Source organism: Trachypithecus francoisi, unplaced genomic scaffold (genome assembly GCF_009764315.1).
Source record: "Trachypithecus francoisi isolate TF-2019V2 unplaced genomic scaffold, Tfra_2.0 Lachesis_group7, whole genome shotgun sequence".
In the NCBI taxonomy this organism is placed as follows: domain Eukaryota; kingdom Metazoa; phylum Chordata; class Mammalia; order Primates; family Cercopithecidae; genus Trachypithecus; species Trachypithecus francoisi.
Window position 1 is genome coordinate 5653119 of NW_022681472.1, and position 23962 is coordinate 5677080.

The 23962-nt window shown below is 36.8% G+C and overlaps 2 protein-coding genes across 2 annotated transcripts in view; both read left to right on the top strand.

Annotated features, from left to right (window-relative positions):
* The window catches only part of SNTG1 (syntrophin gamma 1), a gene marked incomplete at its 5' end in the record, with an annotated part of 382785 nt that overhangs the window by 287022 nt on the left and 71801 nt on the right, over positions 1 to 23962 (top strand). The gene's annotated exons all lie outside the window — the stretch shown is intronic.
* LOC117078954 (translation machinery-associated protein 7) lies at positions 8254 to 8638 on the top strand. The gene has a single exon (XM_033202520.1). It carries the CDS (start codon positions 8292 to 8294, stop codon positions 8484 to 8486), a length of 195 nt encoding a protein of 64 aa, XP_033058411.1. The 5' UTR covers positions 8254 to 8291; the 3' UTR covers positions 8487 to 8638.

Here is a 23962-nt window from a genome sequence, read left to right on the forward strand (position 1 = left end):
AAAACACTCTTCAGGATATCATCCAGGAGAACTTCCCCAACCTAGTAGGGCAGGCCAACATTCAAATTCAGGAAATACAGAGAACGCCACAAAGATACTCCTCCAGAAGAGCAACTCCAAGACACATAATTGCCAGATTCACCAAAGTTGAAATGAAGGAAAAAATCTTAAGGGCAGCCAGAGAGAAAGGTCGGGTTACCCACAAAGGGAAGCCCATCAGAATAACAGCAGACCTCTCGGCAGAAACTCTACAAGCCAGAAGAGAGTGGGGGCCAATATTCAACGTTCTTAAAGAAAAGAATTTTCAACCCAGAATTTCATATCCAGCCAAACTAAGCTTCATCAGTGAAGGAGAATAAAATCCTTTACAGATAAGCAAATGCTTAGAGATTTTGTCACCACCAGGCCTGCCTTACAAGAGACCCTGAAGGAAGCCCTAAACATGGAAGGAACAAGCGGTACCAGCCATTGCAAAAACATGCCAAAATGTAAAGACCATCGAGGCTAGGAAGAAACTGCATCAACTAACGAGCAAAATAACCAGTTAATATCATAATGACAGGATCAAGTTCACACATAACAATATTAACCTTAAATGTCAATGGACTAAATGCTCCAGTTAAAAGACACAGACTGGCAAACTGGATCAAGAGTCAAGACCCATCAGTCTGCTGTATTCAGGAGACCCATCTCACATGCAGAGACATACATAGGCTCAAAATAAAGGGATGGAGGAAGATCTACCAAGCAAATGGAGAACAAAAAAAAGCAGGGGTTGCAATCCTAGTCTCTGATAAAACAGACTTTAAACCATCAAAGATCAAAAGAGACAAAGAAGGCCATTACATGATGGTAAAGGGATCAATTCAACAGGAAGAGCTAACTCTCCTAAATATATATGCACCCAATACAGGAGCACCCAGATTCATAAAGCAAGTCCTTAGAGACCTACAAAGAGACTTAGACTCCCATACAATAATAATGGGAGACTTCAACACTCCACTGTCAACATTAGACAGATCAACGAGACAGAAAGTTAACAAGGATATCCAGGAATTGAACTCATCTCTGCACCAAGCGGACCTAATAGACATCTATAGAACTCTCCACCCCAAATCAACAGAATATACATTCTTCTCAGCACCACATCGCACTTATTCCAAAATTGACCACATAATTGGAAGTAAAGCACTCCTCAGCAAATGTACAAGAACAGAAATTATAACAAACTGTCTCTCAGACCACAGTGCAATCAAACTAGAACTCAGGACTAAGAAACTCCATCAAAACCACTCAATTACATGGAAACTGAACAACCTGCTCCTGAATGACTACTGGGTACATAACGAAATGAAAGCAGAAATAAAGATGTTCTTTGAAACCAATGAGAACAAAGATACAACATACCAGAATCTCTGGGACACATTTAAAGCAGTGTGTAGAGGGAAATTTATAGCACTAAATGCCCACAAGAGAAAGCAGGAGAGATCTAAAATTGACACTCTAACATCACAATTAAAAGAACTAGAGAGGCAAGAGCAAACACATTCAAAAGCTAGCAGAAGGCAAGAAATAACTAAGATCAGAGCAGAACTGAAGGAGATAGAGACACAAAAACCCTCCAAAAATCAATGAATCCAGGAGTTGGTTTTTTGAAAAGATCAACAAAATTGACAGACCGCTAGCTAGACTAATAAAGAAGAAAAGAGAGAGGAATCAAATAGACGCAATAAAAAATGATAAAGGGGATATCACCACCGACCCCACAGAAATACAAACTACCATCAGAGAATACTATAAACACCTCTACGCAAATCAACTAGAAAATCTAGAAGAAATGGATAATTTCCTGGACACTTACACTCTCCCAAGACTAAACCAGGAAGAAGTTGAATCCCTGAATAGACCAATAGCAGGCTCTGAATTGAGGCAACAATTAATAGCCTACCCACCAAAAAAGTCCAGGACCAGATGGATTCACAGCTGAATTCTACCAGAGGTACAAGGTGGAGCTGGTACCATTCCTTCTGAAACTATTTCAATCAATAGAAAAAGAGGGAATCCTCCCTAACTCTTTTTATGAGGCCAACATCATCCTGATACCAAAGCCTGGCAGAGACACAACAAAAAGAGAGAATTTTAGACCAATATCCCTGATGAACATCGATGCAAAAATCCTCAATAAAATACTGGCAAACCGGATTCAGCAGCACATCAAAAAGCTTATCCACCATGATCAAGTGGGCTTCATCCCTGGGATGCAAGGCTGGTTCAACATTCGCAAATCAATAAACGTAATCCAGCATATAAACAGAACCAAAGACAAGAACCACATGATTATCTCAATAGATGCAGAAAAGGCTTTTGACAAAATTCAACAGCCCTTTATGCTAAAAACGCTCAATAAATTTGGTATTGATGGAACGTACCTCAAAATAATAAGAGCTATTTATGACAAACCCACAGCTAATATCATACTGAATGGGCAAAAACTGGAAAAATTCCCTTTGAAAACTGGCACAAGACAGGGATGCCCTCTCTCACCACTCCTATTCAACATAGTGTTGGAAGTTCTGGCTAGGGCAATCAGGCAAGAGAAAGAAATCAAGGGTATCCAGTTAGGAAAAGAAGAAGTCAAATTGTCCCTGTTTGCAGATGACATGATTGTATATTTAGAAAACCCCATTGTCTCAGCCCAAAATCTGCTTAAGCTGATAAGCAACTTCAGCAAAGTCTCAGGATACAAAATTAATGTGCAAAAATCACAAGCATTCTTATACACCAGTAACAGACAAGCAGAGAGCCAAATCAGGAATGAACTTCCATTCACAATTGCTTCAAAGAGAATCAAATACCTAGGAATCCAGCTTACAAGGGATGTAAAGGACCTCTTCAAGGAGAACTACAAACCACTGCTCAGTGAAATCAAAGAGGACACAAACAAATGGAAGAACATACCATGCTCATGGATAGGAAGAATCAATATCGTGAAAATGCCCATACTGCCCAAGGTTATTTATAGATTCAATGCCATCCCCATCAAGCTACCAATGACTTTCTTCACAGAATTGGAAAAAACGGCTTTAAAGTTCATATGGAACCAAAAAAGAGCCCGCATTGCCAAGACAATCCTAAGTCAAAAGGACAAAGCTGGAGGCGTCACGCTACCTGACTTCAAACTATACTACAAGGCTACAGTAACCAAAACAGCATGGTACTGGTACCACAACAGAGATATAGACCAATGGAACAGAACAGAGTCCTCAGAAATAATACCACACATCTACAGCCATCTGATCTTTGACAAACCTGAGAGAACAAGAAATGGGGAAAGGATTCCCTATTTAATAAATGGTGCTGGGAAAATTGGCTAGCCATAAGTAGAAAGCTGAAACTGGATCCTTTCCTTACCCCTTATACGAAAATTAATTCAAGATGGATCAGAGACTTAAATGTTAGACCTAATACCATAAAAACCCTAGAAGAAAATCTAGGTAGTACCATTCAGGACATAGGCATGGGCAAGGACTTCATGTCTAAAACACCAAAAGCAACGGCAGCAAAAGCAAAAATTGACACATGGGATCTAATTAAACTAAAGAGCTTTTGCACAGCCAAAGAAACTACCATCAGAGTGAACAGGCAACCTACAGAATGGGAAAAATTTTTGCAACCTACTCATCTGACAAAGGGCTAATATCCAGAATCTACCAAGAACTCAAACAAATATACAAGAAAAAAGCAAACAACCCCATGAAAAAGTGGGGAAAGGATATGAACAGACATTTCTCAAAAGAAGACATCCATACAGCCAACAGACACATGAAAAAATGCTCGTCATCACTGGCCATCAGAGAAATGCAAATCAAAACCACAATGAGATACCATCTCACACCAGTTAGAATGGCAATCATTAAGAAGTCAGGAAACAACAGGTGTTGGAGAGGATGTGGAAAATAGGAACACTTTTACACTGTTGGTGGGATTGTAAACTAGTTCAACCATTATGGAAAACAGTATGGAGATTCCTCAAGGATCTAGAACTAGATGTACCATATGACCCAGCCATCCCACTACTGGGTATATACCCAAAGGATTATAAATTACTCTACTACAAAGACACATGCACACGTTTGTTTATTGCGGCACTATTCACAATAGCAAAGACTTGGAATCAACCCAATGTCCATCTGTGACAGACTGGATTAAGAAAATGTGGCACATATACACCATGGAATACTATGCAGCCATCAAAAAGGATGAGTTTGCGTCCTTTGTAGGGACATGGATGCAGCTGGAAACCATCATTCTTAGCAAACTATCACAAGAAGAGAAACCAAACACCGCATGTTCTCACTCATAGGTGGGAACTGAACAATGAGATCACTTGGACTGGGGAAGGGGAACATCACACACTGGGGCCTATCATGGGGAGTGGGGAGGAGGGAGGGATTGCATTGGGGAGTTATACATGATATAAACGTCATGCACATGTACCCTAGAACTTAAAGTATAAAAAAAAAAAAAAAAAAAAAGCAGTATCAGTCTGCAGCCCATCAGGTGCACAGAGAAATGCAGAGTAAGCAGGAACCCTTAAAGGGATTCTGTTGATGTGAACATCACATTTTTTAAATAAATTCTTCTCTCTAAAAAAAAAAAAAAAAAAAAAAAAAAAACTATTCCTATTACTAATTGTTTTTATTAAAATGCTCATCAAATCAAGATAGTCTCCTGAGTATTAAATTAATTTGATAAATTTATTGAATTACTAAATAATCAGTTAAATGAGTAATAAGTTAATTTTATAAATAAATTTAGAAGCAAATTACACTAACTAGGAAAGTCAAAGTCTGATTTTAAAAAGAAAATGTTATTGCCAGAATTGTCACCAAACTCTGTTACATGAATCTGCAAGAATCTTATATTAGCAAATGAGAAAAATAAAATTCACATGAATATATTTCTGAGTATGTGAATCTATTCTGAGTTTATTTTAAGGCTAGCATAATACTAACCTATGTCAGTGTCCTGTTGGCTCTGTATAATATGGGAGAAAATCATGACACCAATGTCCTATCTGACATTACTGTCTACTTCTGCTGGGTGTTCTGGGAACGAGTGAGTAATCAGGAGAGTCTAAGTGAATGATTATGATGCCATCCAGGGAAAACAGTTTAATAGGAAATGAGAATTTAATCAGTCCAAGCTTGATACTCAGGAAAATACCAGAGGCCTTCAGGAATAGTAGTCACCGTTCTATTTTCTGATTCTATTATTGGAAGCATTTAACTTCAAGGCAATCTGAGAATTGGGAAAGGCTAAAAGGAATCTATGCATTAATCAAGGAGGTTGTAGTATCCATCACAGATTATGATACTTGGAGAATGAAAGTAGGAACTATTAATAGTTATGTCAGACATAAGGAGGAGGACAAGCAAAAATGGAGATTCCTGGACAAACCACTGAACTGGGCTTACTGCAAGAAACTTGCACCCCTTCATCAAATGAGCCTGAAAGTTATTTTTAAATATGACAAAAAAAAGATAATTGTTACATACAAATCAAAACATGCTTTGTCCAATGTTTTATTAAAATAAATAATATCTAGTTATTTTCTGTCTATTTTTGCTAAGTAATATAAATGTGAAAAATAGCTCTACGACTATATGTCCAACAGTTTTTAAATGTTTGGATTCAGGAGAGTTTACCCTTTAGCTGAATATCCTTTGTCCTTCTGCACTTCTTGTAACTTCCAACCTTGAAGTTACTACAGAAGCAAACCAAAGGTCTTGTAATAAAGAAGAGATTCCAGGAAAGGGGTGGACTCTATTCTGGGTCATTAAGTGAGCTCCATATAAAGCAGATAGTGTATTGTTAATACATCAATGAAGGAAAGAATTGCTGCATCTCTTATTTCAGGGAATGAGAGTCCGCATGATTTTAGATTACACTGGTATGCTAAATGTGTGGATATAGAGGGATGTCTAAGAATGTCAAGCTAATTCTCATTACTTACCACTTGTGCTTGGAAGTTCCCAGAGTAAAAGATTACCCTTGACTTGCCAGAGCACAAGACATATTAAATAGCATTCTGTTCCCTATGCTTACATTTACATTAGCAGGGTATAAGGAGGTGATACATTCTTCAGTTCCCTTACTGTTGGTGAGTGATTTCCTCCCAAATTCATTACTGTACAGCTCAGCTTGTTCTTTGTCATTCTCATCCTTATTAAAATGTAGCCTTTTCACTGTTAGAGAAGGGTATTATTATTATGTCAAAGTATAATGTTAACTGTACTTAAATAATTTACATAGTTAAAAGCATAGCCTTGTTGCCATTATATTCTTTTAAATATGTATATGTGCATTAATTAATTATATCTAGTGATAGAGTTCCTAGTTAAATAGAAACCTCAGCAGTGGCATCTACAAAACACTCATTTAATTTGTGAATAAATCTTCATCGAATGCCTGCTGTCTCTTGAGAGACATGGGAGGGCATACACATCAGTCTTCAAAGACGTTTCCTTAAAGTTGAGACAAGGATGAAACTGCCCAGACAGATATCTGTAAGTGAGGAAGGACATGGAATTTGAGGGAAGAGGGGGATGAGAGATCATGTTTATGGGTATCTAAGAGCCAGATTTAAAAAAAGACCCACTTAAGAAATTGGAAGTGATTCTAAGAACAGGGGAATACATTTAGGGTTTGAGACAAAGGAAAGAAATGATCAGATGTGTGTTTAAGAATAGAAAACTAGTGGAATAATGTTTGACTGAAATTATGACAATCTGGGCAAAACCCATATTCCAAATGTGTTTTTCGATTCTTTTTTTATTTTTAATTTTTTAAATTATATATTATGTTCTGGGATACATGTGCAAAACATACATGTTTGTTACATAGGTATACATGTGCCATGGTGGTTTGCTGTACCCATCAACCTGTCATCTAGGTTTTAACCCCTGCCTGCATTAGATATTTGACCTAATGTTATCCCTCTCCATGCCCCCACCCCCAAACAGGCCCCAGTGTGTGATGTTTCCCTCCCTGTGTCTATGTGTTCTCATTGTTCAACTCCCGCTTATGAGCAAGAACATGTGGTGTTTGGTTTTCTGTTCCTGTATTAGTTTGCTGAGAACGATGGTTTCCAGCTTCATCCATGTCCCTGCAAAGGACATGAACTCATCCCTTTTTTTTATGGCTGCATAGTACTCCATGGTGCATATGTGCCACATTTTCTTTATCCAGTCTATCATTGATGGGCATTTGGGTTGGTTCCAAGTCTTTGCTATTGTAAATACTGCCTCAGTAAACACACATGTGCACGTGTCTTCATAGGAGAATTTATAATCCTTTGGGTATGTACTCAATTTATAATCCTTTGGGTATACACTCAACAATGGGATTACTGGGTCAAATCGTATTTCTGGTTCTAGATCCTTGAGGAATCGCCACACTGTCTTTCACAATGGTTGAACTAATTTACACTCCCACCAACAGTGTAAAAGTGTTCCTATTTCTCTGCATCCTCACCAGTATCTGTTGTTTCCTGACGTTTTAATGATTGCCACTCTAACTGGTGTGAGATAGTATCACATTGTGGTTTTGATTTGTATTTCTCTGATGACCAGTGATGATGAGCTTTTTTTCGTGTGTTTGTTGGCTACATAAATTTCTTCTTTTGAGAAGTGTCTGTTCATATCCTTCATCTACTTTTTGATGGGGTTGTCTAATTTTTCTTGTGAGTTTATTTAAGTTCCTTGTAGATTCTGGATATTAGATCTTTGTCAGATGGATATGTTACAAAATTTTCTCCCATTCTGTAGGTTGCCTGTTCACTCTGATGATAGTTTCTTTTGCTGTGCAGAAGCTCTTTAGTTTAATGAGATCCCATTTGTCAATCTTGGCTTTTGTTGTAATGGCTTTTGGTGTTTTAGTCATGAAGTCTTTGCCCACGTCTATGACCTGAATGGAATTGCTTAGGTTTTCTTCTATGGTTTTTATGGTTTTAAGTCATGCATTTAAGTCTTTAATCCATCTTCAGTTAATTTTTGTATGAGGTATGATGAAGGGGTCCAGTTTCAGTTTCATGCATATGGCTAGCCAATTTTCCCAACACCATTTATTAAATAGGGAATCCTGGCTGGGTGTGGTGGCTAACACCTGTAATTCTGGCAGTTTGGGAGGCCAAGGTGGGCAGATCATGAGGTCACAGGTTTAAGACCAACCTGAGGGGGGAAGATGCGCCATTTCCGGTGGCAGGGTCTGGGGAAGGGGCGGCAGGTGCCATGTCCAGTCGCGAAGGTGGCAAGAAGAAGCCACTGAAACAGCCTAAGAAGCAGGCCAAGGAGATGGACGAGGAAGATAAGGCTTTCAAGCAGAAACAAAAAGAGGAGCAGAAGAAACTCGAGGAGCTAAAAGTGAAGGCCGCAGGGAAGGGGCCCTTGGCCACAGGTGGAATTAAGAAATCTGGCAAAAAGTAAGCTGTTCCTTGTACCTAAGGAGATGGTGACCCTTTATTTCATCCTTATTTAAACGTCTATATTCCCTGCCATAACATCTTTTGCCACCTAAAGCTGGAATTAAGTGTTGTCTTAGAGCTGTTGTACATTTAAGAATAAACTTTTGGAAAAAATAAAAAAATAAAAAAAAAGACCAACCTGGCCAACATAGTGAAACCTTGTCTCTACTAAAAATGCAAAAAATTTTCTGGACGTGGTGGCAGGCACCTGTAATTCCAGCTACTTGGGAGGCTGAGGTGGGAGAATTGCTTGAACCCAGGAGGCAGACATTGCCATGAGTGGAGATCACACCACTGCACTCCAGCCTGGGTGACAGTGTGAGATTCCATCTCAAAAACAAACAAACACAAAGGGAATCCTTTCCTATTGCTTGGTTTTGTCAGATTTGTTGAAGATCAAATGGCTGTAGATGTGTGGTTTTATTTCTGATCCTTCTGTTCTGTTCCATTGGTCTATATATCTGTTTTGATATCAGTAACCATGCTGTTTTGATTACTGTAGCCTAGTAGTATAGTTTGAAATCAGGTAGTGTGATGCCTCCAGCTTTGTTCTTTTGGGTTAGGATTGTCTTGGCTATATAGGCTCTTTTTTGGTTTCATATGAAATTTGACCTCTTCAAGGAGAACTGCAAACCACTGCTCATGGAAATAAGAGAGGATGCAAACAAATGAAAAAAAAATTCCATATTCATGAATAGTAAGAATCAATATTTTGGCCATAAGGTCCAAAATAATTTATAGATTCAGTGCTATTCCCATCAAGCTACTATTGACTTTCTTCACAGAATCAGATTCCAGATTTTTGAAATCTGTCCTCCACTGGGCATTTGCCACTCTATCACATTCCTGAGGGGAAAAAAAAAAAATACATACATGGATGACAAAGTCAAAGAATAACACTATGAATTGAGGGAGGAAAACTGTCAGAGTGTAACTTGAGAACAAAGAGACACAGTACAACTGAAAGTTAAGGTTCCAGGAGGTGCGTGGGGAGAGGAAAACTGGAGAAATAGATTGGGCCACATGATCAAGTTCCAGCACTTGCTCCACCACAATCTCGTTTACACAGTGGAAAGAACATTCTAGCTGAGGTACAGCTTGCAGCAAGCAGGTGGAGGCAATACTGAATTAATGGGCGTTTATGTTTCCCCTCAATGACTTATTATAGAATAACTTTCAAACTTTTTTAGAATCATGGAATTTTGTAAAAACCAAAACCAAAAACAGCAACAACAACAAAACTATAAAAGGGAGATATTTGTTATGGGCACCTCCCTTTTATGTTTCTGTTTTTGCTTTACAAAATTCCATGATTCTAAAAAAGTTTGAAAGTTATTCTTTCTATAATAAATATGGACATCCAACAAATAACACCTGAGTGTTAGTAGTAAAAATAAGAATGAAGGCATTAGAATCCCACACCTGAGACATAGCATTTACTCCTCCTGCTGCAGCTCAGGAGTCACAGGGCTCCATGGGATGTAACTGTAGCACAAATCATATTCATATTCATACTATGTAAATATTCATTGTGATTATTAGAACACCATAAATTTGACTCTTAAACATGGGTAAAGGACAGCATTACTCATATCATTGCTGTCTCTAGAATACTAGGTCCCCCAAATTGTGATAGTCTGCTTGTTTTTATCATTATTTAATGTTTTAATAGTTGAAATTGAGAATGGCTGTGATTTAATACTTATAAAGGCTTCTTTACTTCAATTTATTTAAGAGCTAGTACTGATACTTAGCTTGTTAAAAACACTTTATGAAAATCAAGATTGGCTAACAGATCTATGAAGATAATAAATATGAAGTAAAAGGACACAGTCTTAAGAATGAGCTCTATCACAGATTATAAGCTACTGTATACTATTATAAAAGGATTTTATGGTTTCTTTCCTCCTTATGCCCATTATTAGCCTTAACTGAATGTGCATTAAAAGCATTGTTATGGAAAATGTTTGTTAAAACCCACTCACATGTGTAGTGACCTTCATTTAGCAAACTTACATTCTGAGCAGTAAGAGACAGACAAGATGACCTTAGCTGAAATCACTTCATTCTGGTTTTTCATATTTTTTCTACAAAATTAGAGGACTTGATTATTTTCCAAAATAATTTTGATTTACAATTAAATTCACTGTTAACACATTAACATTTGAAATTCATAAAATACCTTAATCTGTCTAATCCACTTAGTCCTTTAAATCAACACTGATTTCTAGAATGTTTCAAGGTAAAATTTGAATTGAAGTTAATATGGCCCTTTTTATTTTTAAAAATATTTGACATGACTTTGATAAACTGAAGGAGCTCTGAGCTACTGTTTCTCCCAAAGGTGTATGACCCTCATGTACACACATGTGCACACACACACACACTTTATTATATACATCTTTAGATTTTTTATATAAAGCGTTTATATGATCACAATATGAATTCCATCACTTAAACTTCTCAACATAGAATGAACCCTTTATTTCTTAAATTTTATATTATTCCATAGACTTTCAATTATTTCACATCAGACAGTTACTAAAAATGTAAAAAAATTTGAAAACATCAAAATGAATTCTTCCTTGAAATGTCTCCTATGTAAGTAGAAATCTTCACTCTACACGTTATAATATAGTTCTGACAGGATTCACATAAATCTTAGCATTTTAAAATTATATATTTATTTTTTCATTCTAATTGTGTTACAGCTCAGACAAAGAGAGCTGTTTGATGTGATTTTTATGATCTTCAGATAAATTATTTCTTCTTTGCTTTTAGGAGCATGAAGAACATTGTATTTATTGCAAAAAAACCTCAGACATTTAGGGAAACTATCTATCAGGTAATTGCTTTGTAATCTTTAAGTATTTCAAAGATAGCCCTAAAGTAAATATTTAAAAAAATTAAACATTCAAATTTGAATGACATTCAAAAAATTAACCCAAGTTTCCATGCAATATATTAGTGAGGCTTAATATAAAAAATAAAATTTCCTGCTTTTTTTTTTTTTTTTTTGGGAGGGAGTCTTGCTTTGTGGCCCAGGCTGGAGTGCAGTGGCGCAATCTCGGGTCACTGCAAGATCCTCTTCCCGAGTTCACACAATTCCCCTGCATCAGCCTCCTGAGTAGCTGGGACTACAGGCGCCCACCACCCCGCCCGGCTATTTTTTTTTTTTTTTTTTTTCATTTTTAGTAGAGACAAGGTTTCACCTTGTTAGCCACGTTGGTCTCAATCTCCTGACCTTGTGATCTGCCCGCCTTGGCCTCCCAAAATTCTGGGAATACAGGCGTGAGCCACGGCGCCAGGCTCTTACTCATTTCTTGATATACAGGGACATTATACAGCACTGTGAAAATCAACACATAATTCACTGCTATGTTTATAACTCAAATACAGAAAAAATAAAATCGAGAGAGTCGAAAGGTCTTTGGCTAATGTATACTTTTCAGACCCTTAAATTTTATATCTCGCTTTCCTCTTCCTTAAATCTTTTAATTTTTTATTCTTTCTTTCTGTGGCTTCTGATATATTTTATTTTTTCTGGATTAATATTATTATTATTAAGAATAACTGACTTCAAACCTTTCTCATTATATTTTGATTTACCTTTGCTTAAATTATCATTTTTGATTTCCATAAAAGTTTTGTAACTCAAAGAATTATCCTTCAAACCTGCATGAATTGAATGGGAATGATATAGCTTTGCTTTTCCTTACAGTATTATTCTAAAATTAAATGAGATAGCATGTTAAAAATAATAAATTGTAAAACATAAGGTAGATATTCTGAAACATTTGAACATTATTTCCAGCTATCCCATATTTCAACAGATCTTGTTTCAACCACAACATGTCCTTTCATCTTTAACTAGAATTTTATCATGTTTTTTCTTTCTGTTTCAAATTCCTCAAAGCATACCAGGGAGTTGCTTCTGCAAATCACACAGACACCATGAGCCTCATTTTCTTCATCTCTAAAATGGATATGTGAATAACACTTTTCTCACAGGGTTATGGTAAAGTGTAAACAAGAAAATGTGTGTGAAGTGTGTTGCAGAGTGAGTCGCATGATGAATGCCTAGAAAGAGATGGACATTTCTGCCCCTCACACACTGTGGTACAGTCCAACCTAGTGCAGTACATGAGTACCAGTGACCCTTTGCTACTGTGCTACCATCCTCAACATGTCAAAGAGGCACTGTATTTTCTAGAAGTTTTGATCAACCAGTCAGCAGAATTATTGTCTGTTACTTTCCAATCCTTAGGGTCTGTGCTTTTGGAGGTCTTTGTCCTCTTAGCCCAGTGAAGATTGATGTTGAACAAGTAGTCGTGAGTTTAAATAGTTCTTAGCAAAGGGAGTTCGAGATAACCTGGAAGCTACAAACTAGATTAAGGGGCCATTAGCAATAGTTGGAAAAAAAGTACATTTCACTTGAGAATTTGTAGGTCCTGGGTGGCTAAGTAGGCACACGGTGAAGGAAGATTGAAAGGCAAGTGTGAAATCCCTGAGACTTGAGAGAACACTGACAGAAGAGAAGGAAAATTAGGGGGTGGGAAGGGCACACAAAAGTAAAATAGTCAGATACCAAATCTGAGGAGCTTTGGACTTCATGTTGAAGAGTTGTCACTTACATCAGCAGTGGCCCAATGTAACACATAATGACCATGCATCATTGCCTTATGAAAGTAAACATTGTTTCTAGTGCTTCTGTGGGATTCAGAAGATTGACCTGGGCAGGCTAATTTGTACGGCTGTAATTTGGATGGTTCACTCAAGCATCCTCTGATTGTTCCTTATTCTTCTGTAAGAAAGAGGAGGTTAGCCCAGGCATGTCCTTTTCTTGTAAATGGCAAAGGCAGAAGAGAGAAAGCCTTAATGTGCAATTCTATTTTAGTCTCTGTATTGGGAATAACTACAAAATCCTACTGTCAGTCAAACCATGTCGTGTGGTTGAGGCCACTATCAAATGGGAGGGCAGATTAGCCCAGTCCATAGAATTTGCATCAATCAAGTTAATAATTAAATTTTAGAAGTCATATTAGTAAATGTGAAGAATAATGTTGCCTCAAAAATAAAACTATATAGATACTTATTTATTAATTTGGCAGTTATTTGATAAAGTGCTTAATCTCTGTCAGTGGGCCAGCCTACAGACAAGCTTGAGGAGAATGGAGATAGTGGTTGTTTCTTAGATTGCAGAATATATTTACCTAGATGTAGCTCTCTCAGGATACTCATTTGTTTTTCTCTTTAGAATGCTTACTATCCATTGAACTGGCAACCGTGTGTTCATATGTTAAAAAGAAATAACTAGAAGAGTTGATTCCTACAGAGAATTAATAATACAAATTATTAGTGTGACTGAATTTTATCATGTTTGCAGAAAAAAGCAGCAATAACAACAAGTAAAACAGAAAACAAAGCCCTTTGCCATGATTTAAGTGAATGTGTTCCCTCAAAATTCATACATTAGAATCTAATACCTCATGTGACAGCATTAGGAGGAAAGCCATTTTGGGGGCTGATTAAGTCATGAGGTTCTGTCCTCATGAATGGAATTAGAGCCCTTATAAAAGAAGTTGAAGTGATGCCCTAGTCCCTTTTGCCCTTCCTCCTTCTGCCACGGGAGAAGGCAGCAACAGGTACTATTTTCGAAGCAGAAAATGACTTTTCACCACAAACCAAATCCGCCAGCACCTTGATCTTGGAATTCCAGTCTTCAGAACTGTAAGAAATACATTTCTATTATTTCTACATTATTCAGTCCTGGGTATTTTGTTATAGCAGGAGGAACAACCTAACATGCTCTTAGAATCCAAGAAAGCTGTCCCAACAAAACAAAGATTTTTGCCTATTTTCATCACACAGATGGCAAGTCAACTTTCTGAAAATAAAATCTGTAGGTTAAGAATAACAAATAGCATACCGTGACCAGTAGTATGTGGAAATGTTCTGGTGCTTTCTTTACCACATGAATTTGGGGCATTCTTTTGAAAAATTTTGCATGGCTATGATTAAAATAAATATTGTGATGCATCAACTTACCAGATTGATAGCATTAAGTTATTATAAAATTAATCTGTAAGATTTGAGTTTTAGAAACATTTGAATAGAAAAAGATTAATCTTTCTCCTTAATAGATTTCAAATAAATTCTGAAAGTGAAAACCTGTATACTCCTCCGAATGGTTTAATATATTTGATGAAATATATATTTTGATATGTGGATTTAATTGGAAGGGAATAAATTTAGATGAAATACGTTTGAGGGAGAAGTTCTGAGCTTGATTAGTCAATTTTGTTCAATCTTTAATTTAGCTAACTGGCCTAATGATAATGCGTTCCTCTTCTATTATGTCCAGCTCAAACATACAGGATCCCTAAGATTCCATACTAACAGCATTTCAAAAGTGTGTTCAACACTGAGCTTGCTGTCCATTTTAGTCTCACACTTTTGTATTCCTATCTCATCTATCTAAATAAATCCAAATTTAGTTGTATCCTCTTACCTTATCCTTACCCTTGTCATTTAGCCTTTTAATAACTTTCTCTAAACAAATCTAGAAAACGCTCCCTCTTTTCCATTTTCAATATTACTAACTTGGTTAACCTTTTGTCATTTGGATTACCACAATATGTTCCAAATAGGACTTGTCAATTTATTTATTGAACACATTCTTATTATGCATCAATCATGCCACATGACTATTGCTAGATACTAGGAGTTTAAAAACAGATGCAGTCCCTCCCCTCAAGAAGTCTACAGTCTAATGAAAAAGACAGATCTAGAATAGGGTAGGTACTTTCATGCAGTATGGAGAGAAGTCTAAACATTGTGAGGGCCTTGTTACAGACTCAAGAGGGATAATGCTAAATGGAAATAGGACTTGATGGGACAGTTTGATCAATTGCTTAACCAGAAGGTTCATCAAGAAAATTTGCAAAGGGTAAAAAGTATGTTTCAGGTTATCACTGGACACTCATGAGTCAAATATCAAATACCAGGTGATTTGTGTTGTGAGAAGAGTATAAATAGATACTACCTTCAAAGCATTATTGTTGTAACTTTTAACATGTTCTATATAATAAGTTGTAAACTACATAAATTGTTCTTTCAAAAAGCAAAAAAAGGTTTTTGCTTTTTACCTATGTGGTAAAAAGCTACTTTTATTGCACATAAAATAGTTAACACAGTGTTTAGTTTTACCTTCATATGTGAAAGTTGCTTCAGTTTCTTTAAAGATAAATTTTTCTCTAGGGCATGAATAATTGGACCTGAAAACAGTGAGTTGGTAAGGAAATGAATAAAGAATGTGATGGGGATTTTTAACCTTTATTGTTCAACATGTAAGCCTTTCATTAGCATTAATACAACTTTACTTTCCATTTGTACATTATTAATGAATTACAGTTTTGAATGGTCTGCATCTAAGGAACACTTGATGTCCTTTGAAAGTGAAGTTATTCGTTAACCTGAGTCCCTTAGTTGCAGCCAGCTTTGTAGCCCTGTTTTCTGATGGAACTAGCAGCCAGCTTTGTATCTGTATTATGAGTGTCAAAAATAAAAAGTTAGGGCAAGCTTTGTTTCCTCTGCCCTTCCCACCGACATTCTCTAGGTTACTGGCATTTTCAAACTTTGAGCCAATTTTAACAATGGATCTTACTCAAATGAATAGCTTATGGGAAACTTTTCACATATGGGGGATACAAATGCTTAAAATAGCAGTATTATTATATGAAGAAGTGATGACTCAGAGCATGCTATGAATAAATTGTTTTCCTGGGTTTAGTGTCTTGTTCTAAATGGGACTCTGAGTCTCTCCTCTATTTTAAGAAAGAAGTCAGGCATTAGCAATAAGAGTTTATTTCTAATCATGTTCAATAAATGAGTCTGATGTTTGGTTAGGGAAATCATTAAAAAGGTAGGTCAGAATAAAAGAAGAAATATAAATTGTGGAAAATGACAGACTTAGGTTTGATTTCTACTTCTTAGCTGTGAAGTATGGTGAACGTGTATGGTGCTTCCTTTATTATATCATCTGGGAAACTGCAGTAACTAGGTATTGCATAGCTCTTGCAATGATCAGAGATAATTGTAGGAAAGGGCCCAGCATAGTGAATGCCCATTTTAATAAATAACAAAGATGATGTTTCACTGAAAGAGCAGCAGACTCTCAGAATGCTTCACATACACTAAATGAAGTATTTTCAAAATCTGTGCTTGTGTTCAGCCATCAAATGATTCAGTGTCAGGAACAAATGATGGATTACTTATTCTATGCCTCGTTCTCTTCACATGAAAAATTCTGCTTGATAAAATTTCAGCATTTCATCTTCAATTGCACATGGATTAATCATTATTTATGATCATATTTTATGTGTGTGTATATATATATACACACATATATACACATATATATATATATATATATTTTTTTTTTTTTTGAGGTGGAGTCTTGTTCTCTCACCCAGGCTGGAGTGCAGTGGTGTGATCTCAGCTCACTGCAGCCTCCACCTCCTGGGTTCAAGCAATTTTTCTGCCTCAACCTCCCGAGTAGCTGGGACTACAGGCACCTGCCACCACACCCAGCTAATTTTTGTATTTTTAGTAGAGACAGAGTTTTTGCCATGTTGACCAGGCTGGTTTTGAACTCCTGGCCTCAAGTGATCCTCCCACCTCGGCCTCCCATTGTGCTGGGATTACAGGCATGAGCCACTGCACCTGGCCCACATTGTATAATTGAATGTGATTGCATTGAATCCAAGGTTCTGTAATGCTTACCTGTTTCCATGCATTCCTTCAAATAAAATTTATGTTATAGATAGTAGCTCATGGGCAAATGATTCTTCTGCAGAATGTATTTTTCTTTTATATTATTTAATTAATTCTTTAATCAGCCCTTTGATTGAAACAGTTTTACCACATACATTGTTTTTGCCATTGGCGGTCTTCAATGATTCTGTGATAGTGAATTCCAGTAGTAAAAATGCCAGGATTTGTTGTGTTGTTCTTTCTTCATCTTTACTTCCAGGTTTTGTGTATGGGAAATATTTAATTTTATTTTAAAATTTAATAAAAAATATATGTTTATCATTTCATATAGATGTCCAAGGAATATTTTGAATTAAACACTGTTTTTGACTGTCAAAAACAAACAAGTTTTAATAAGTCAATAGGTATCTTAGATCCATTAGCACTATATGTAAATGTATTACATAGTCTGTTCTATAGTGCATATTTTATCACTTCTCAACTTGTGTTTCATGGGAAAAAGAAAGTACCTGCATAAACAATGTTAAATTATTTTCTTTTATGAAAATATCCTCAGACTATCATGCTAATGAGGCTTACCTAACGTACTTGACCACATTTGTCTTCCTTGTTCTGGAGGAGTATGCAGGAGCTTCACAGGTCCATGGAAAGACATGGGAAAGTAAAACTCTGGTCTGTAATTACTTAATATAAAGATTTTAGGTCAAATTCCAGGCTTTAAAAATATTGAAAAATGTCTTCATACATTGCTATTATTTTTGTTCATTTGTTTATTTCTTTTGCTCTTTCCTTTCAACTTGATCTCTACCAAGTTCAGCAAATTAAGACTATTACTAATGGCAGGAATTATTCAATCCAAACTCAAGGTCCTTTGATCAAAGTTCTCTAGATAAGACACTGGACTTGTACAGTCCAGAAAATAATACTGGCTATTTTCACCATGCCTTCTCTGAAGTTGGGCATTTCATAGACTTTTATAAGTTCACATTTCAGTATATGTTTCCCCCACTTCTCAATTACAGGCCTCCAATAACATGACAACCACATAACCAGAGGTAAAGGAAGTGATTTTTCTTCATTAAAGTTGATTCTGTTTTAATATATTCGTTTTACAAAAGTTAGAATTATTGCATGTCCCCTGCATGCCAGTGACTCCATTAGGACCCAGGGCTGCAACAGTGGGTCAGTTAGACTGACTGGAAGCTTTCATTAGAGGGAGAGGCACACAGCAGGAGGGGTACATGGCAATGAGGTCTGTTGGGGGAGAGGGGGGAAAGGAGAAAGGTATTGACAGAAAGAGGTTTCAGAAGGTCTTTTAGTAGTTTTGCAGGAAAAGACTCCCTAAGGCAGTGATATTTGTAGTGAGACCACAGCAAGAATGGAATAGCTATGGAATGAGTAGGAGTAAAAAGGTTTCAAGGAGAGGGAACAGGAAGTGTTAAGTCAGAGACATGAAAGGGCTTTGCTATTTGCTTTTTTCCAGAAACATAAGGAGGGCGGGGTGAGTAAGAGGGAGAGAGAGAGAATAAAAAGATAGTTCTGATTGTAGCATAGAAAATAAATTCGTGTTTACTTTATCCAAAGGTTTTATTCCATGGTATTATTTGTATTTAACATTTGCTTTGTATTTTAAGATCTTAGTTACATTTTTTTATATTTGATATCAGAAACAGGATGGGTCACTGGCTGTGGAAGATATCACAGATATAATGTAGGTAATCACAAACAAACCAAGAGAGGTGCCAAATGATTTTAAGTAAGGAATCTCTGTTTGGGAAAGGGGTGGGTGTCAGAGACGTATTTAAATATTTTCCTCTTATCTGAGTTCCTATAGTTTTAGTTGAATATGTGGTGTCCTTGGGCTAATAATAAGTAAGGTGGCCCCGCAATTTGCTGCCCAAGTTGTGATAATAAATAATTATTTATTAGCTAACAAATTAGTTTCCTGGTATTTGTTCACTTGTAAGATTATTTTGTCAAGCATTATTTTTAAAATATAAACATATACTAGGTACATTAAAGAGAAATTGAGAGATATTTCTTTCTATTGATTATCTAAGCATTAATAAGTAGATTAATCATTTTTGGTAATCATTTTTAGGAGACGATCACAGTTTGTTAAGATGCAATTATGAATGGTATGTTCACCAAAATCAATTCAAGTGCACTGTAGGTACATATGTTTCTTAATTTAGAAGAATTTGATCTTACTACAACTCTGTGCTCTATTAATTGTATATATTCATATTATTAGTGTTTAGTAAATAACATAAACAATGCTAAGGTTTGGATGAATTTATGGTAGCATTCAAAATAATAGAGAGAGTTTAATTTGACAGAAAGAAATTTCTAAAACTTTTATTCTACAAATGGGATGAAAAAAGTTATTAGAGTTAACACATTTTTTAATTTGAAGCATTAATAGAAAGATGATATCATTTAATTATCTGTGAATTTATTCTATTAATGATGACAAATAAATATCATTTGGCTCACTTTCATAAGAATATTTGATATTCAAAATGAGTATATTTCATTTACATGGAGAATCATTTGATCAAAATGAAAAGTTATGCAAAAAGAATGACTTGTAAATAGACCTTCTCCATCTAAATATATTAGATCAACTTATTTGGGCAATCTTTTGCTTTTAAAGTAACTACTAATCCTGTATTTCAAACATATGCTAATTTTTTCCATTTGGCTTTTATGCAATCAGTGGTACTGTTATTCCCATGGTGAGTGGGTGAACATTAAACAACATTTTGTGCAATTGCATACTTGTTATCAACTTTATGATATATTAGAATTCACTAGTTAATTTTTCATTTAATACTCCCCTTAATTTTTTAACTTAACTAAAATTGAGTCTAATGCAGATTTTTAAAATATCAAACTGTAAAATAAGTATATATACTTCTGTATTATAATCCAAAATAATATAAAAAATCTTAATAATACAATAAACAACAAAACTTCTTTTACAAGCATTCAGGTTACTGCCTACAAACCCTACAGAATAGTCATTTATCCTCTTTCCTGTCCATATTTTATGTATGTGACACCTCTAATTTCCTCTGTTTTTCACTACCCCATTAAAGATTGCCTGATGCCAGAGAACAGGTTGCAGCAAGCAGGCTGTTATACCAACTGGCTCGTGAGCAGAGGTGTTGAATACTTCCCCTGCAATAGACCTGAAGAAATAAGGTGCCTTTAGCACCTCATATCCAGATGCACTTCATTTTATCAGCAAGTGCCATGTCTATTGAATTTTTGCTAACCAGGAGAATATTCTGGTTTGATACAAATTTTGACCACCAAAAACAAAGCCTTGTGCCTGATGCTGCTGAATTACAGAAGTGCATCTTCTCTACCCGTGCTTCCTGAAGAGACTGTAGGATTGGCAGGGCTCTTTAGTATTCCATACTGGAAAAAGAAATGAACTTCTACCACTCTATCTTCCTTCTCAGGGTATAACACAACAATACACATCTTCACATTTCATCCTTCTTCAATATCTAGTTGTGTACAGGTATGTGACATGTGGTATGTGTGTGTACAAATATAATTTCCATTTGTAGAGCTAACTTTCTAAACTCACGTTAACATGTTATTAACCAGGAACTCCTCACTGTATTGAAATAGTGGACTGAAAGAGCTCTTAATAAAGTCATTCATAATCTGCTCATCAATATCACTAATTTCTAAAAATTGATAAATAAAAACATTTTATTACTGTTTATTACACAAGGTGCTATGGAGCAGTTAGTAAGGACACATATTTCAGCCAGTAATGTGTTTTTGAAAAAGCTTCCTTAAGGAGTTGTGATTTTTGTGGGGCTGAAACATAAAATGAGACATGAACTGGCCGAAGTTGGGGGAGCACTCAAGTGAGGCCCCTCAGGCAGAATGGGCAACAGGCAAGGTGGAAGGAATGAGCAAAAGCATCACGATTTATGAATAATGAAGAGTGGCTTAGCTGGAGCAAAGTGTAGTTGAAAGTCAGTGGAAAAAAATGAGATTAGAAATTTGATCAAGGGCTAAATCCTGAAGGATTTTATGTGTCTTAACAAGGGTTTAAATCTGATCATGATACTACCATTGAAAGGTGTTATGTAGCAGAAATATGATTTAAGTTTTAAAAAGGGAAGGGAGTGGGCTTGTAAGAATGTGGAATGTCAAGAGTAGAAAACATAAACTAATTTTGAAGTTACTGTGAATACTCAAGAGAGAAATTGTATTTAAACTGTATTAGTGGTGAATAATGATAATGATGACATAGAGATTCATGAGGTGTGTGGGAATTCGAATGAACAAAATTAGAAACGGGGGGTCTGATGGTAAACTTGACTTTTATTTTCAAATGTAATGCTTAGAAGATGGAGTAAAAGTGCTGACCATCCCTAAAATGAATTAAAGAAGAGAGTGGTTGAAGGGAAGATGAAAATTCACTTCAAATATATCAATTTTAATGTCTATACAAGCTGTCTTAGATTGGGTTCCTTTAAGAGTTTTCTTTGAGAGAGCTTTCAACAGACAATATTTCTCAATGCTGGGAGTCCAGTAGCCCTCCCAACAGATGTGAGCAGAGAACCACAATATCCACTGCAGTGCACATCTTCCATTGTGCAGCCCCACTGGCTTCTTATGCTAAAGTGGGCCCATCCAGGTGCATTTTGGATTCTCACTGGTCCTGGATTCTCACTGGTCCTTCTGTAGAAAACAAGAGAAGGGTTAATGAGATGATAAACAGCCCTTGCTGCTATGGCTGCTGTCAAGGTCATAACTGGCAAGCGTCATCCCCTCTTCCACTCCTCATTCTTGATTGGCCCTGTCATTACCATAACATCTGCTGCTCTGGGAAGTTTGCCTGCTGGACTAACCCACACTGTCATCCCAAGAGCTGATCCTGTGGCTATGGACGCTGATTTATTTCCATTTACCGTTAAAACTGGTAATGGCAGCATAAACATTTAGCAGAGTTATTGCATGCCAAATAAGTTCTTCTTCACCTTCCTCATACGTCCTGATTGTGTTGAGGGACAATTATCCCTGCGAAGATGACTCCTTAAACTGTTTACTGATCTCTTGGTACAAAGTGTTTAGAATCACCAGGATGCACCGTGGCTTATGACCTCTACCTGCACAGTACAGAGTTGTCAGCACAAGATGCTCACATTCCCCTTTTGAGCAGCTGGGAATGGTGATAACTGCAACCTGTCCTAAATCTACCTCTTCATTCTCTGATCCATGTTATCTACTTACCAGGGACACTGAACTGTGTATTGGTCAGTGATTCCAGGTCTATTCCACCACACCCTGGGGGTGGTGTCCCCTTCTCATAATATATCTCCTAGATGAAACACTAGTTATATATGAAGAGGCCATTGTACTGTCCTCTCCTGCCCAAACCCTGAGGGTGATGCAGTGCTGAGGGCACCACTAGGTGCCATGATAATGTTCCTGCTACAGCACCTCTTTTGTTGTACAATGGGTCTGTAGCTATGAGGAGTTACAAAGACTCCTGCAAAAACTCTGCAAGTCCTAAAATGTTGAGGCCTAGTGAACAGGAAAGGCAAACTCATACCAGAGTGTGCGTCTGTTCATATCTAAATAAATTAATGCCTCTTTTGGGAGAAAAGAGCCCAATATTATCAATCTGCCACCAAATGGTTGATTGTTTTAACCACATTTGGTGGCACTTTGAGCTCTCATTTTTGGCTTCTATTGATGACAGATTGAACATTCAGCTGTGGTAGAAACGGGGTCCTCCTGTGTGCGTGAGGAGTCAGGTTGGGCTTATGTGTGGCCCCTATTTGTTCATACATTCTTTATGCCAATGACAGAGCAGGGCTGCTGTAAAATCTTGAAGTATTAGGAGTGCTCATTGTTTGCGGCTTTTTCCTCGGACCCCTTTGTCCCTAATGTTCTGATATTTTAGTACTCCTAGATCCCTGACTGGGTCAAATCTTTCACCTCTGTCCATGAGTCACCCATATTCTTATCTCAGTCCACTTGTATTTGCAGAAAATGGATACCCAGATGCACTATCCAGAGTTCTGTGCAGTGGGGAGCATTTTTTCTGCACGTATGTTTTAGGAACAGCTAACAGAGGGGCTGTTGAAGAGGAAACCTCAATATTTAGCTTGCATGCTCAGCCCGTCTGTTTGTGAACAAATCTTAGCCTTTTGTTCTATCTTAGGTCACCATAGGGATTGTCCCTTTGGTGGCATATTTGCTAGTTGTTGAGTGGTGAATGTCCTAGACTGGTGATGAGATGGAGACCTGGGCTGCCAGCTTGGTAACTTGCTGGTGCCCTGTGGTTTGGCTCATCCTTGATTCCGGGTGAATACATTACATGCTACAACTTTTTACATTGTCCTGCTATACCTTATAACTTATTAGGCAGACAGAGTTCAAATATAATGTGGAGCCCTGGATACATGTAAGCATCTCTCTCTACAAGGGCCTCTGACTGTGAAATGGTACACAGATTTGCTGGAGACGAAATCACTTTCTCCAGAGTCCAAAGAGGTCTATATTATGATTCTCCTATGAGGGCTTCACATAAATTCCACACAGGGTCTTTCTTCAGAATAGACACTTCTAATGTCATAGAGTTTGGCAGATTAAGTTAAGCCCCTGTCTACCTCCCCTCCAGTG